The following is a 15,081-nucleotide window of genomic DNA, read 5'->3' as shown; positions in this document are numbered from 1 at the left end:
CAGAGAGAGCTTTGAATGCCTACAACACACACCTGCAATGAAGGCTCACCAATCAAAATTCATCTTGTTCACTTCAAACAATTCTAGAACACAAAGGTGAACATGCAGTTTTTTCCTGTAGCCAAAAAGGGAAAAAATGTGCCATAAAAACACCAGCCTTAGAAAACTGATCTAGTTACTTAACAGAGTGAGAGGATACGGTACACTACTTGGAAAAGTAGGAAGTGCTACACAAAGACTTATATCTAAAGCTGTTTAGGTTGAGCTTTTCTACTCTTTGCATCAGTTTTAAAATTATTAAACTAAATTAAATTGGAAATGGTAGAAGTGCTGTGGTACCTCTTGCCATTGCTCCCACCATCAGAGGAAGTTAAAAACCACCTACGTAGAAGAGATTCTATATACATATGTTGCTCCAAAAGTAATGCCTCCTATTTCTATGGAAGCTACAAAGAACACAGCAGCACTATTTAATAGAGAAAACTTTTAGCTACATAACTCTAACTTTCAATAGAGTCACCATCACTAGCTACGCATTTTCACCAGTGATGAGTAAGCAGCCTAAATACCACACCTGCAAAATTCAACACCAGCAGGTGATCCACTGTTGAAGCACATCACGCACCATCTCAAAGTACTCACATCTACTCCCTGGTTTACATAAATGCTCAGAAAGCAGTACTGAATGTCAATGAGTGCAATTTTTTCCACATGGAGGAATTTAATGACAAACCTTTATTCCATCCACATTTCCACCATTGACAAAACTGCCCTCCTGCTGCCATCTGTCACAGCAACAGCATGCAGTGGGATTTCTGAAGGAAGATTCACCCTCTACTACCATTCCACCAACATCTGTTTCTGACATTGCTACGTAACATAAAATAGAAGGCATTACTTTCAGAGCAGCACTGACAGTATAGCAAGTGTGAGAACTGAGGACAAATCAAAATTTCTCCAAAGCCTCTCCGAGCCAATTTTCAATGTTCAAAAGAAAACGTGTTGTGTGCTAGCTTTGTATGGTCAGCCATAAGGATACAGTACATTTTACTCAAAGCTCATTTATTATTCTATTCTATCTTACATGCTTAATGAATCTTTAATTTTGCTGTCCATAATTTCCTTATACAAAGCAGCTGACATCACTTCTTCCATGGGACACATGATGCCATACTCTTCACAGCCGTTCTCTTGGACAAGAGGGTCCATTTTATGAGGATCAAACATTATATTATTTGGCGTCACTAGCAGCACACCATTGACTGTACCCTAAAACGAGAAGGAAAAGAAGTGGTAAATTTTATCCTTTGTATTTCAGCTTATTCTTTTTTTTTTTTTTTTTTTTTTTAAAACCAGAAGAGCATTGTTTTTTTTTTTTTTTAAAAGCACTTTGTATTTTTATTTAAAGGTCATAAAATTTCCTTGCATTATCTGGAAGTAGTTATTTCTCCAGGTATACAGATTAATGACTTGTGAAAAAAAGTCAGCAAATTTTGCTCTTATTTGTTCCTAAGAACTGTTCAACACTGCTGAAATTGCCTGCAACTTAATGAATACACTAGGCAGCTCATCCAAGATAAATACACAGTTCTTAGAAAGCTACAGGGCTTTTTGCTATTTTTATTTTTTTATTTTTTTCACTTAAAAAGCTTCAAGCATTTTTCACCCCTAAAAAATCTGCAACTTAATTGTTTTTTTTGCTTTTTTTTTAATATATTGAACAAAGTCTCATAAGCAGTCATTCCTGTTTTCTCACTCGAAGGTGACAGCAGTATCTGATACAACTCAGTCCAACTTAACTGACCTGTAGATTGATTGGACAAATGGATTTAATATTTTCAAATCTTGTTCCATTCTACAAAGTAGGTTTTTGTTGTTGTTGTTGCTTGTAAGATGCATTTGCACAAAGATGCAGTTTTGGATGAATTTATCACAAGTTATATAAAAAAAGTACTTACATTCATATCCTGCATTATCTTACAGTTAATACTAGTACTATGAGAAGTACATTTCTCATAGAACGTAGAGATGAAGCTGATTTACACAACAGCTGAACTCCCCACACAAGTTAGAAATACCCACAACCACTACCACCACAGTTGCTCATTAAGGAAGCTCATTAAGCCATCATAATAGTGAAGTTTTATCTTTAACTGTGAACCAAAGGAAATGAAACCATTAGCAGGATAATAACAATTCTTTAAAAAACTTGGATCCTAAGAACTTCATGAATTCAATTTTTTTTTTTTTTTCTCAAGAATCACAGGAGACTTGCTTCAGATACAATTGAGAATTAAATAAGAATCAAGAATTAAGTAAGTATCTTGTTCACTGATAAATCATTCACAGTAGCCACAAACAGTGCATATTAGATTGAGAGATGACTGCTGGCTTGCAGTTTTGTTTTAAGAACACATATTAGCACAGCTTAAGTTAGAACTACATTTATTTCTCTCCACATAAACTGATTTCCAGCACTGAGATGGCTGATGATCTTCACAGCAGAAAAACTAAGATGCCATATAGTAAACAGAAAATTATAGACCACTAAAAAGTGAGCCAAAAGAAGTATTAAATCCAACAACATTGACCAGTTATATCACTTAAGGAAAAAAAATGAAACAGACTCAAAAGCAGCTCAAGTGTCTACACAGAAGTCTTTTGAAATATCATTCAGTGCCTGGTCAGGTTTTACATGTGCGACTTCATTCAAGCACAAAGCATATGCTAAGGACTGAGAAGTCAGCAGAACATATTCACACAAGATTTTAAGACACTGAAATTGTCACTAGTATTTCTTCCCATGCTTTCAAACATAGTATATTCTAGAAATATAATTTCAAGGTGCAAAAAGGAACCCACAAAAGGATAACTGTCAACTAAAAGCTTTAATTTGTTATATCCACTATGGCCTGAAGTAAAAAAGTTACCATGACTGCAAAAACTACTGAGTTTAGTCAGAAGAACAACTGCTTTTTTAAACAAATATGGTCTACATACATTATGCAAACAAAGCAAAAAACATCGCTTCCAAATCATCTGTGGTATTTAATGAAATAATACAATTTTTTTTTTAAATAATCTTATTTTTTTTTAATAATCTCTTAAAATAAGGTCTGATCTACATCTGTGCCACATGACCTGTTTTTGATGTATTGACAATCCCAGTGTTTTGAAACACTATGGAGACCATCCACGTTTCATTTGAACAGATCAAAACAGAAGGAAATTACTGGACACAGATTTTTGAACAGGTATTAAATGCTATTTTTAGAGCCGTTACTGTTTTAGAGGAATACCTTTGTTTGTACCATTTAAATATTTGAAAGCCTGAACACATAATTAGTTTCATTGACAATTCTAAAAGTAGTTTGAAGAAAGACAAAGTAAACTAGAAGCCTCCATTACAGCTGAGCACAGGAATCAGCACATCATGACAGACGAACTGGTGTAGTGCTGTTTTGTTTTTTAATATACTGCGTATTTCTAATTTAAATAACTTATTAAACAGATTGATTACGACATTAAAGGTCTTTCCTCATCCTTAGTAAAAGCAAAGGGTTATCCATTCAAGATTAACTCCATGATCTGAACAACATTATGTAAGTATTTCTTAATAGCAATTTCAGCCAAGAGGATAAGAGGATCCAAAAACCTAATCAAACAGTAAGAACTATCAGCATAAAGGGCAAAAACTACTTATGATTTTCAATATCCAGGTGCAGATGTTCAAAATGTGTGCAAAAAAACAATTAGACTGTATGACTGCTCTAGCTTAATGTCAACATTCAATACCAGTTTCTAAAGATCTATATTAGTAAGAGAAATCAATACTAAATTCAAGAGAAGACTCTTCATTCCTATAAGAGTTTGTCTTTGCTTATTCTCTTTATTTTGAAAATAAATGTGTCCTAATACACAAAGTATGTGACACTCTACAGAACTTTGAAAAAATGAAGAGAGAACGTTCTTCTAACAAGGAGTAAAGTCTCACAGACAACAAATTACCAGCCTCAACAAATTCTCTGATTTTATTAAAGAAAGAATGAAATTCAATGCTTTATCTGTGCTCTCAGAAGCAAATTAAAGGAGTGTTTCAGCTGACAGTCTTGGTCGAAATTAAATATTTTGTTGCAAAACTAGTAAAAAAAAATAAAGTGAATTTTAAATTGATCATCTGAACATCAGATATGAAATGATGTGTATGGAACTGATTACTCATGTCGTCTCCTAATTTCTTTTTACTTGCTGTCAACTTAGTTTCAACAGTTGAAAAAACCTCTCAAACTCTCCCCAGCTACTACTGGCATGGTTTGTTTGCATCTTAAAAATACAAAAAACATCCAGAATTTAAAAATGCATATACACACTCCTATCTCTGTGACTAACCTGAACATGTCGAAACACCACAAGGTACTATCCAGTTTCTTCATACCAGACACAGAGGAACAGTAGACACCTTGTTTTCCTAATGTAGCTGTTACACTTGCTTGCATGCAGAAGACAAGTTTAGAAGACCTTCTAAGAGAAGCTTCCTAACACACTCAGAGCTAGGACACCAGGCAGTTGTCTTTAACATGTATGGAACATTCCAAAGCCTGCCTCTGAACCAAACACACAGGTAGCAGATGAAAAACTTGCTCATGATGGTCTTAGAAGATATCAACAAGACCAAGGGGTATATACTAGATACTACTATATTACTCAGTGTATAAATTAATTTGAAAGTCTACTGCAATTTAAATGTCATGCCAATCAAGAAAAAAATCGAGTAAGATGCCAAGCAAACACTTAAAATGACTGAAAGCAGTTGGAAGTTTGTACAGGTATCTTGAAAACACTGGCTATTTTAATATCTGCTTAACAGGAGATAACATTTCATTGTTACCTGTTTTAAAGATAACAGGAGGCACACCAGTTCAACATTTCTGGCTCACAAAGTTACTTGATACAGTCCACAGTTACTACATGAGCCTATCAGCATGCACTTCTCTAGAAAATAATAGCTGTCCCAAAGAGAGAAAGACAGCTTTGTCTTAACATGAACCCTCTCATATGTGTGAAATAAACAAAGAGCCTTTCACTAGATTTTAGTTTAAGAACATCAGTCTGACTGATGACAACACCTCGTATCTGCATTCTGTGAAATATTATTAACAATGAGAGTCAAAATCATTTAGAGTGGGCAGCAGAAGATTAATTTTGAGTTTTTCCTCCAGAAAACCATCTCTAGATTTGTCATCCTGCATAGTCAGGAAATATATGGAGGAGAGGGGACAAGAACCTGAAAATGTTCTAGCTATGTGACAAATGCTAAGTTGCATGCAGAATTTCTGAAATCTAGAATTCAAGCTTCCAACAGCTTAGGATTCATTCCCCACTCTCCAATCCACATAGGCTAAAGAAGTCACCTAAGGCAACAATGCAGAGGAAAGCTAACTAACTGTAGAACAAAAAAAATATAAAATAAAGCTTATCTAGTGCTTGTTTCTAGTACAGGATTTTTGCTAGAACACATGTACTGTCAAAAGGCTTCACACCTAGACATAAAAACACTTTCCATCAGCAAAAATAAAATGAAGCTTTAGGAGCTTCTCTTTAGATCCATTTAGTATTAGCGTTACTCATTTGCAAATCTATTTCTAAGGAAGAGAAGTAGGTAGGTATATTTTTTGAACCAACCTTCATGGGAATAAGAAAGTAACACAAGTACTCTGCATTAATTCAGCTTGAGTGAAAGCATATTTTTCTCAGGATTAAAATGGCTAGTAAGTCTTTTTTTTTTGTTTTTACTGAGGAGTGAGAAAGTAATACCTTTCTTCCCCACTCCCAAAAGCATTCCAGGCCTTCTGACTGTTGACAATCTCAGTTCCTAGAAGCTTGCACTTATGAACTGCAAGGAAGTTAAATGCCAAGAACTTTAAGAGATTTCTGTAAGGACAAAGCACTAAAACAAATTTAAAAAATACATATTTCTACCATAATATATCTGCTATGGAAGTGCTCACAGAATCAGATTCATTCTGCTCTGACTGGTCTGTTCTCAGAAAACAGAAGTGAAGCTACCTAACTACATATTTTCTGACAGTTGAAGGCATATTCTTCTCCATCATGAAGAAAAAGTATTACTTGGAAGAGATACTAACACAGGGAACAAAGAGCTTTCCTGTCCCTCAGCACAAAAAAGATGCTCAACATGGGAAGTTTGTCAAGTCAACTACATCATAACTGCATTTAAGAAATAAGAAATAAGTGGTCTGGGAATACAAAGAAAACAGTAAGAAAAATGTACATATACATAAGCTGATCTATCTGTCAAAGACAGTCTTACCCTATGTTTATACTTCAAGAGTATTTTTTTCTTACATTCCATACAGTAAGTGTAAAACATGATAAGTACCTTGCCATTGGTGATGTACTTGCAGTTAATTTTTAGGAACTTTTCTGTAAATGCTTCCTCCTCTTCAGAGGTAGATGATACCACTCTTGCAGTCCGAACACATGGATGTGCTGGTGAAACAACTGATTCTTTTCGTTGGACTCCATCTGGATCCTAAAAAGGAACACAAAAGGAGAACTTTGCAGTCTGCCTTTTCATTACTAGGGGATCTTTTGTTGCGTTTATTGTTCTTCTTTGACATTAATATAAAGGTAAAAATAGAATTCCAAAACCACTGTAGTTCACAGGAATACTTTTATTAGAGTATTAATAAAGTATAGCTTAAGTAGCCCATGGGAAGAAATGCCAGTACACAGTGGTATTTAGAATCAACCTAGGAACAAATAAAATATGAACTTGTGTAAGGAGATCACTTGATACGTTTTCACATAGAAAACCATGAGTGACAGTTAGTTAGCAGAAAGTGTTATTTTCCAGTTTTAACAAATAAAGCCCTGTTAAGTATTACCTGGTATCCCTTATCACATCATATACTACTTTATGTTTGAAGGTCTCTCAAGGTCAGCTATTAGAAACTCTGGTTGACATTAAGCCCAAGTCTACACTAGATCAAGTTGCTTATGACTTTTCCAGTTGAGTTCAAGTCTTTAAGGCTGGAGATTTCACTGCCTTTCCTAGAAACCTGTTCTAAAACTTAACCAATCTCACTGCAAAAAAAAAAAACATTTTCCTATTATTTAACCAGAACCTCCTGTGCAACATTCTATACATGTTGCTGCCCATCCTTTCACTATGAACCTCTGAAGATACCAGGTTATTTTCCTCCCTGTAGCCTCTCTATATTTGGTAATACAACCTTGTAATCAGGTTACCCATCAGCATTTTCCTCCCCATGCAAACAAAAAAAAAAAAAAAACCAACAGCTTCCGCAGTCAATTCTTAAGCATGGTATTACATCATGAAATGCATGACCTGACAACCCTCCGCTGGGTTCTCTCCAGCATATCAATCTTTGTCTTGTACTGAAAGTGAAAGAAGTGAACACAGCATTGCAGCTGCAGCTTTAGAAGCTCCTCTGACGGGAAATAATCTTTTTCCTAAACTATTTGGCACTACTCTCATCTTTTACCTGGAATGTGATTAGCCTTCATTGCCACAAGAGGACATTGTTGAACGCCTTCTCTACCAGGACACTAGGTCCCACCTCTCCTGCTCTGGAATAGTGTCAAGAGCCAGTCACTAGTGGGGTGCTCAAGGCTCCATTTTAGGGCCAGTTTTCTTCGACACTTTCATCAATGACTTGGATACAGGACTCAAAGATATACTAAGTAACTTTGCGTACGTCTACATTGGGAGAAGCTGTTGACTCTTCAGACAGTAGAGAGGGTCTGCAGAGAGATCTTGACAAACTAGAGCACTGGGTAATCACCGACTGTGTGACTTTTAAAAATGGCGTGTGCTGGATTCTGCACCTGGGACAGAGCAACCTTGAATAAATGTACTGGGAGAGGATAGGCTGGAGAGCAGCTCTGCAGAAAGGGATCTGGGGGGCTCTGATTGATGGCAAGTTGAACATTAAGAGGATCCAATAAGCTTTTTAATTTGTGCATCAGATTGCCAAGTGAAACCCTTCAGAAGAAAACCAGAAAAACAAACCAAGCAACAAAACAATAACAGCATAAGAAAGACTCAGCCTAAGCCAAGTTACTACACAAAGACTGATATTAAGCTTACTGAAATACATACTGAAGTCTTAGCTTAAATACAGCTTTGTAAGAAAAAACAGGGTTTGCTGGTTTGAATTCATTCATACAATACTGCAAAACTATTATTTGATGAAATAGAAACTGAAGCAGAAAGCTCAATCCTATTGTAACCAACTTCTGAACTTCTGCTTTGGAAAATACAGCTGTCTCATTCAATTTCTAGTAATCCATGATCATAGTAAATAAAGATCTCATTAGATGACATAGGCAGAATTGCATTGCATTTTTAATTTTAATCACTTTTCAAGTTAATTTGCATTTTTTGAGTCAGAACTAAGGGAGAGTCAATAATTACAGACATTGCTACAGAGCATACTCTCCTTGGGATACTGATCAGCAGAAGGGAAAAAGCATGGAAAACAAGTGCTATCAAAGAACCAAACCCTCCAACCAATCTTCAAATTGAAAGCAACCATCACTTACACTGCTGATAAAAAAAAAAGTCACCAACAAAAAAAGCCACACATAATCCACCCTGAAAAGTACAAGTGATTTCTATCCTTCTTCACTTGTGTTTGACAGAAGTCATTTAGACAGTCTTTCATTTCCCTTAAACAGGTTTTGAGAAACATCAGAAACAGTGCTGTCCATAAATAATTACTACCATATAGTTTGATTTTTCCTGAAGCATTTAAAGGGATGTTTGTCTGATATGTAAGGATACAAACAAGGGTTCTGTAATAGAAGAATATATCAAGTCAAAGTGAACTCTCAAGATGTTGCCAATGTTCAACTGCCCACACTAGGCAAAATAACCCACTGCCTAAAGTATTTAAGCTTCAAAAGTTTTTTTAATCCATTTTGTTTCTTCTATGATTTCAAGCTTTTATCTGTTTTTACTGATTATATGCACAAGGCAGTTGGAAAAAAATTAGAGCTACTGTTACACTACTTTGTCCCCATACCTACTTTATGCAAGCAAGCATGTACAAACTACTTCACAAGACCAAAAAAAAAAGTATTTTTTCTGACACAGCATGTCTACTACATTGTTGAAAGAGCTCCAATTTCTCTAAGTGTGACAATTTTTTCTTTTGAGTAGCTTCTCAATTTATATATATATTCTACATAGGTAGGCCTATACTAGCATCTTAAGTCATTCTGAGACACGATACAGAAGAAAATATACTCAGACTAATCTAGTCTATTTACTGAGCTACAACACCTCCAGTTTGCTTTCTGGAGTAGGCATTTGACAGCTTGACTACACACTACCAAGATATTTTGTTATTTGAAACAAAAGATAATAACTGGGAAGAGATTAGTACTGACATGTTAGGAAACAGCTGAATAAGGTCAGAATTGCATATATTACAGTATGAGAATAATATCTTCTCTGCATATTTCTGGTTGAGTTCTCACCAGGAGATTATTTTAATAGTAAACTAGTGATCCTGGAAAGACATACTTTTACAAAGCTAACTCAAAGACGGAAACTACATTTAAGCTTAATTATAGAGCAGCTTTCAAAGTTATACAGTTTTAAGTACAGGAAAGTCTATAAATACAGACAACACTATTAAGTGAAAGCTGGCTATAATCAACACTCAATAATCAGCCCTTTACTGAAACAAACATTTTACTTCATTTTCCTTAATGAAGCCAAAGGAAAACTCTTCAACCACTACTAAGGGAGGAGTGATGGCAAGGATGGCAAGGGTAGAACCCTTACAATGACAAGAATATTTATGTAGTTAAAATGCCTCATTGCTACAGAACATATCAATATTTAAAGTTAGATAAAAATATTTATCTAGTTCTTAAAGGTAACACAAATGCAACAGAAATTAATACTTAAGATATCAATCTGCAAAGATAGTGATGTTTTACTAATGACTTGAATACAAGCCAGTTTTCACATAGAAAACTCATTTAAGATAACCAAATCTCGCATTTACTATTTTGCTTTCAACTACATGTGTTATAAAGTACTTTCTCCCCAAAATGAATAATCTTCTTTAGGAAGAAAGCATAACATTTATAACATTCATCTTGTAAGGGAAGTTACTTTCAAGAATGGTATACCTACATTTATTGTAGCCTTGTCAAACTCTGCTTCTGAAGATGTAGGTGATAAGGGACTTATAGGGCTTAGAGAGGGGGAGCTGTCCACACTAGATATGTAGTCTGGGTCAGGAACATACAAAATCTATAAAGAAGATATAATGCAGTTAGAAGTTATGCTTTCAAGTTTACTTTAGATTTCCCACTAGTTCAGCTAAATGTCACGCTTTCTCAAAATAATCTGTATGAAGTTATTTTTCCTCCAGTTCATTTTTAACAGGAATTATGAGTTGAGGGAATAAACAATACAACAAAATGCTTCTTGATTTTAACTTTGAATACTATTAAATTACTTTAAGATATGATAGATGTGTAATCATAATTGAGTAAAGGTTCAAATAGAAAGAAGAACTATACAGTTTGTCAGAAACACTCAGAGTACATAAAGATGACCCGGTGGATTATTTTCCTTGCTTATTATTTGAGTAACCAAGAGGCAGGTTAGAAGTGTTTACAGACATGCCATTAGCCAAAGATTAGAAGAAAAGGAAAAAGTCTCTAACGTTATTCACCCATTAAACAGACTGCTTGGGTCATGGTAAGCATTCAAACTTAGACTAGGTTTTGCAGCAATCAGAAATAAACATAGAATTTTAGAATGGTTTGGGTTGGAAGGGACCTTGAAGAACATCCAATTCCAACCCCCCTGCTAGAGGCAGGGACACCTCCCTCTAGACCAGGTTGCTCAAAGCCCCATCCAACCTGGCCTTGAATGCTTTCAGAGAGGGGGCATTCACAGCCTTGCTGGGCAACCTGTTCCAGTATCTCATCACTCTCACAGCAAATAATTTAGACTAAATATTAAGAAGAAATTTAACCTCTTCCAGTTTAAAGCCATTTCCCCTCATCCTACTGCTACCTGCTCTTATAAGAAGTTCCTCCCCAGCTTTCCTGTAGGCTCCCTTCAGGTACTGGAAGGCGGCTGTAAGGTGCCCCTTGAGCCTTTTCTTTTCCAGGCTGAAGAGCCCCAACTCTCTCAGCCCATCCTCATAGGATTATTTCAAATAAAAGGCTAATACCAAATAGCCCCACCAGCTACCCTATCACTTCTTTCCAGGCCTAGCTTTAAAGGAAATGAAAAAGGCTGATAGAAGAGGGGGAAAAAAAGATAAAAAATAGAAGGGTGTAAGCAATACTGATCTAAAAGAAATAATAACAGTAGTTCACACAGCCCTGCTAAAATGACAGCAAGCTTTAAGGGTGGAATGGAAACATTTGATTTACTGAAGCAGAATTGCAAGCAGTAGCATGCAGTCAGAAACAATGTTTGTAAGCTGTACTATGAATTTATTTTCAGAGCAAGCCATTTTAGATAGCCTGCTATATTCACAAAGCAGCAATTTAGCTTGTGCTCAAGTGTCATTATGTCAGTAAGTACATGTAATTTAAAAACCAAAGTTGCTTGATTTTAGAGAGAGATAGTTTCATTAATTGCTTTTTTTTTTTTTTTTTTAAGTTATTTAAAAGGCATGAGGAACTCACAGATTAGAATAAAACTGTAAAAGCCTTTTTACAAAGACAATAGGGATTGAACACTTGCTCTGACAGGAGATGAAAAATATGGGGGGAAAAAAGTCTTTGCTGAGTAAGTAACATATGTAGTATAATAGTACCTGTCCAGGAACGACTGCTCTGGAGAAAAGCTTATTTAATTGAACCAGTTCATTGGGTGTTGTATCAAATTTCAGGGCAATACTGTTTAGAGTATCTCTCGATTCCACCTGTATCAAATTGAAGGAAAAAAAAGAAAAACAAAATCAAATCTGTAAGCAGTTAGTTCAAATACTATCTTATAACTTTTAATCATGTAGATTTTCTGAGCTTTTTTCATAAACTTTTAGTCTTCCTATCTTGAATTGCTCCCAAATGTTAACTACTGTCTGGTTATTAGTCTAATTTAAGCCTGTATAATAACACCTGCCTTCCCATCCAGATTCCCATTCAGTCACACACACTGGGCTGCACCAAAACTCTTGCTGTATAAGTCCAATGCTGGGGACCCATGGACTTATACATTATGTTCTATGAAATCAGACACTCACATCCTCCCTTTCTTCAATTACCTAAAAAATTGAGACAGCCCCCTTAAGTTCTAATACACAAGCTGCCTACTGAAATAAGCTGCTGTTCATCTGATTTTCCAGTAAAAATCACTGACATCAGCAAGATCAACAAAGCAGATCAGCTAATATTGAAAGACTGAATACAAGCATATTAGAGTACGTGATTTCTGAGTGAAGTAATATTTTTTTTCAACGTCTTAATCTCACCTCTGCTGCCTCTCTCCATTTCCCAAAACGTATTCAACATTAATCAACAGAAGAAAGCAAAGAGAGCAGTTTATTTTTAAATCCCATCTACAAATTAAGGAGTACATAGGAAGTATTTAAGGACAATGATAATCATGTGATAAACAAGGGTGCAACTAGAAGCTATCACAATAGTACATGGCTTCATAAACACCGTACCAAGGAAAAAAAAGGAAAAACATTATATCACCTAAGAAAATACGAAGCACTATAAGCAAAAGTATATTTTTGGGTCTAAATACAGATCACAGCGATAAAAATCCCACTAACTCCAGTCTTAAATGTCTTCTCGTCTGTCCCTCAGCTTACACCTGCATGATATATAGCTCTTCTAATACTGACCAATTATACTGAATAAAATAATTTTTCATAGGTTTAGTTTTCCTTTTATTCGCTGAAGTTTAAGTTTACTTGACAGATACAGAAAAGAATCCTCTCTCTGCTAAGTGCTTCTCCTTTTTTTTAAAAACATAATTTTCAAGGGCTAAGGAACGGAAAAGGAAGAAAGACAACAACTACCCCATATTTTCTTCCTTCTGTGTTCCACACACCTGCTCTCAAGACAGCAAATGGACATCACCAGTTGACTGCATACCCATTATGATATGCATCCTCTGGTCTTCATGCTCTTCCTTAAAGACACAGGAGTCCCATGTCTTGTGGGCCCTGTCAACTCTTGACAAATTTACAAGGTAAAAATATTTCCCTTCTGCTTGAGTAAATTAGCAGAGGCAGAACAAAAAGGGAATGGGGTGGGGTGAAGGAAGGGTCAGGAAGTACACATATGCAATAGCTTTCGGTCCAACAGCAGGCCCACCTTACACCCAACCACAGGTAAATGCAGTGCTTGGATCCCAAAGACTAAAATGCTCTACTTCTGTAACCATATTCATACATAAGTAAGTGTAAATAAGCATGGAGGTATGTCCTGGGCTAGCCTGCTCCCAGTCATAGTCTATTTTGGACAGTTTCAGATGAACTATATTCTACAGAGCATAGCTTAATGCTTACTATTAGCAGCAGAACGTAACAAGACACATTCAATCTTCACAGAAGCAGCAAAGGTTATGCCAGAATGTAAGTGCACATAATGTAGTTAATATTGAGTGATTAAATATTTAACACTAATACATTTTATTGACATTGTGAGAATAGCTGGTAAATACACCTCATACCTGCTGCCAAGCCCAAGTAGAATACAGAACATTAAATAATTGTTCCTCAAAACACATTCCCACTTGACTGTTCTAAAACCTGTAACTCCCTACACTGATCTAAAAGAACTTAAGAAAATGAATACTTCATTAGCTTTTTAAAAGTTACATCACGTCCTAATGGGTCCCTTCCAACTCAGAATATTCTATGGTTCTACACTACTGAACACATCCTGATATTACAGGAATTTCAAGAAAGCATAACTGATACAGGAGCAGACAAATTTCTTTAAATACAGAATAAAGTCACCCTATAACAAGTGCTACAAACACCATGTACTTCAAAGACCATTATACTACGATTGAAAACAGAAGTTAGTTTGGGATACCAAATACCAATACATTACTACTTGTATTATTACTTTATATAAGCAATATTTTTTATATATTACAGTATCCTAAAGTCTTATCAAGATTTGAAAGCAGGAGTTGAATAATTTCTTTTTATACAGAATTTGTTATCTTTCTGTCAAGGTGCATCTGTCAGCCTGAATTCATTAAAACACAGCTACTGCCAAAGAAATGGCAAGTTGCTTTTTTAGAGTTATTTCTGTGTTAGGGTAGTTCTTTGTACTGGAAGCTGCCACTAAGGTACACAAAGCAGCAAAAACCTCTTCTGGTATTTCAGGTGCTAATGGCTTCTGCACTACACAGTACTACATGATCACATAGATGAGCATAAATCACAGCATTCTTATAGCCTCCTTTTAGTTGGTACCAAAACAGATAGCAAAAAAAAAACAACAAAACAACAACTAGACCAGATATTTACAACTTATTCCATACGCTACAACAAAACTGACAGCCAAATCACAAAGGATAGTAGTGTGGTTTTCCTACAGTCAGGAGCAAGACCTTCTAGTCAACTGTGTTGTGTAACTATATAAACAAGGCACTATCCTTAGCTTCTTCTACCTTCTGTATAAAAATAAGCAGAAATTCTAAGCTAGAAAAGCAGATCTTACGCATATGACTAGGTAGAGCAATAGATACTTAAGATCCAAATAGTCTGTTTTACTCTTCTATCACTATCCAGATCAAACACTCTTCAAATCCCATTGTCCCATTTAAGCATAAGTATCCCTCATTAGCCCTTTTTTCCATATACAGACCATTATGTGTATTCACATTTGCCACAAATCAGTACACAAATACCTTCTTCCTTTTCTGCAAGATTAACAGTTGGCAAATATATTTTAGAACTTTGTTTAAAGGATGCCATCCAAAGGGATTTGGGCAAGCTTGCAATGATAGCCCATATTAATCTAATCAGATTCAACAAGACCAAATACAACAAAATGCACTTGGGTTGGGGCAATCCCAGATAT

At 35.6% G+C, this 15,081-nt stretch overlaps 1 protein-coding gene across 14 annotated transcripts in view; it reads right to left on the bottom strand.

The window, feature by feature from the left end:
* Positions 1-15,081, bottom strand: part of OXR1 (oxidation resistance 1) — a 244,602-nt gene that overhangs the window by 39,010 nt on the left and 190,511 nt on the right. For 11 of the 14 annotated variants that reach the window (XM_031591122.2, XM_090137895.1, XM_090137900.1 and 8 more), the window contains 4 exons: positions 11,844-11,951; positions 10,196-10,315; positions 6,401-6,553; positions 1,085-1,269 (listed from right to left, as the gene is read on the bottom strand). In XM_031591122.2, the coding sequence (XP_031446982.2) occupies positions 1,085-1,269; positions 6,401-6,553; positions 10,196-10,315; positions 11,844-11,951 (566 nt within the window). The remainder of the gene's footprint in view (positions 1-1,084; positions 1,270-6,400; positions 6,554-10,195; positions 10,316-11,843; positions 11,952-15,081) is intronic. The other 3 variants (XM_090137899.1, XM_090137903.1, XM_090137904.1) reach the window with 1 other exon arrangement.

This window comes from Phasianus colchicus, chromosome 3 (assembly GCF_987193195.1).
Source record: "Phasianus colchicus chromosome 3, bPhaCol1.hap1.1, whole genome shotgun sequence".
NCBI classification, from domain to species: Eukaryota; Metazoa; Chordata; class Aves; order Galliformes; family Phasianidae; genus Phasianus; species Phasianus colchicus.
The sequence above is the reverse complement of the archived record's forward strand: the minus strand, read 5'-3'. Positions and strand labels throughout refer to the sequence as shown.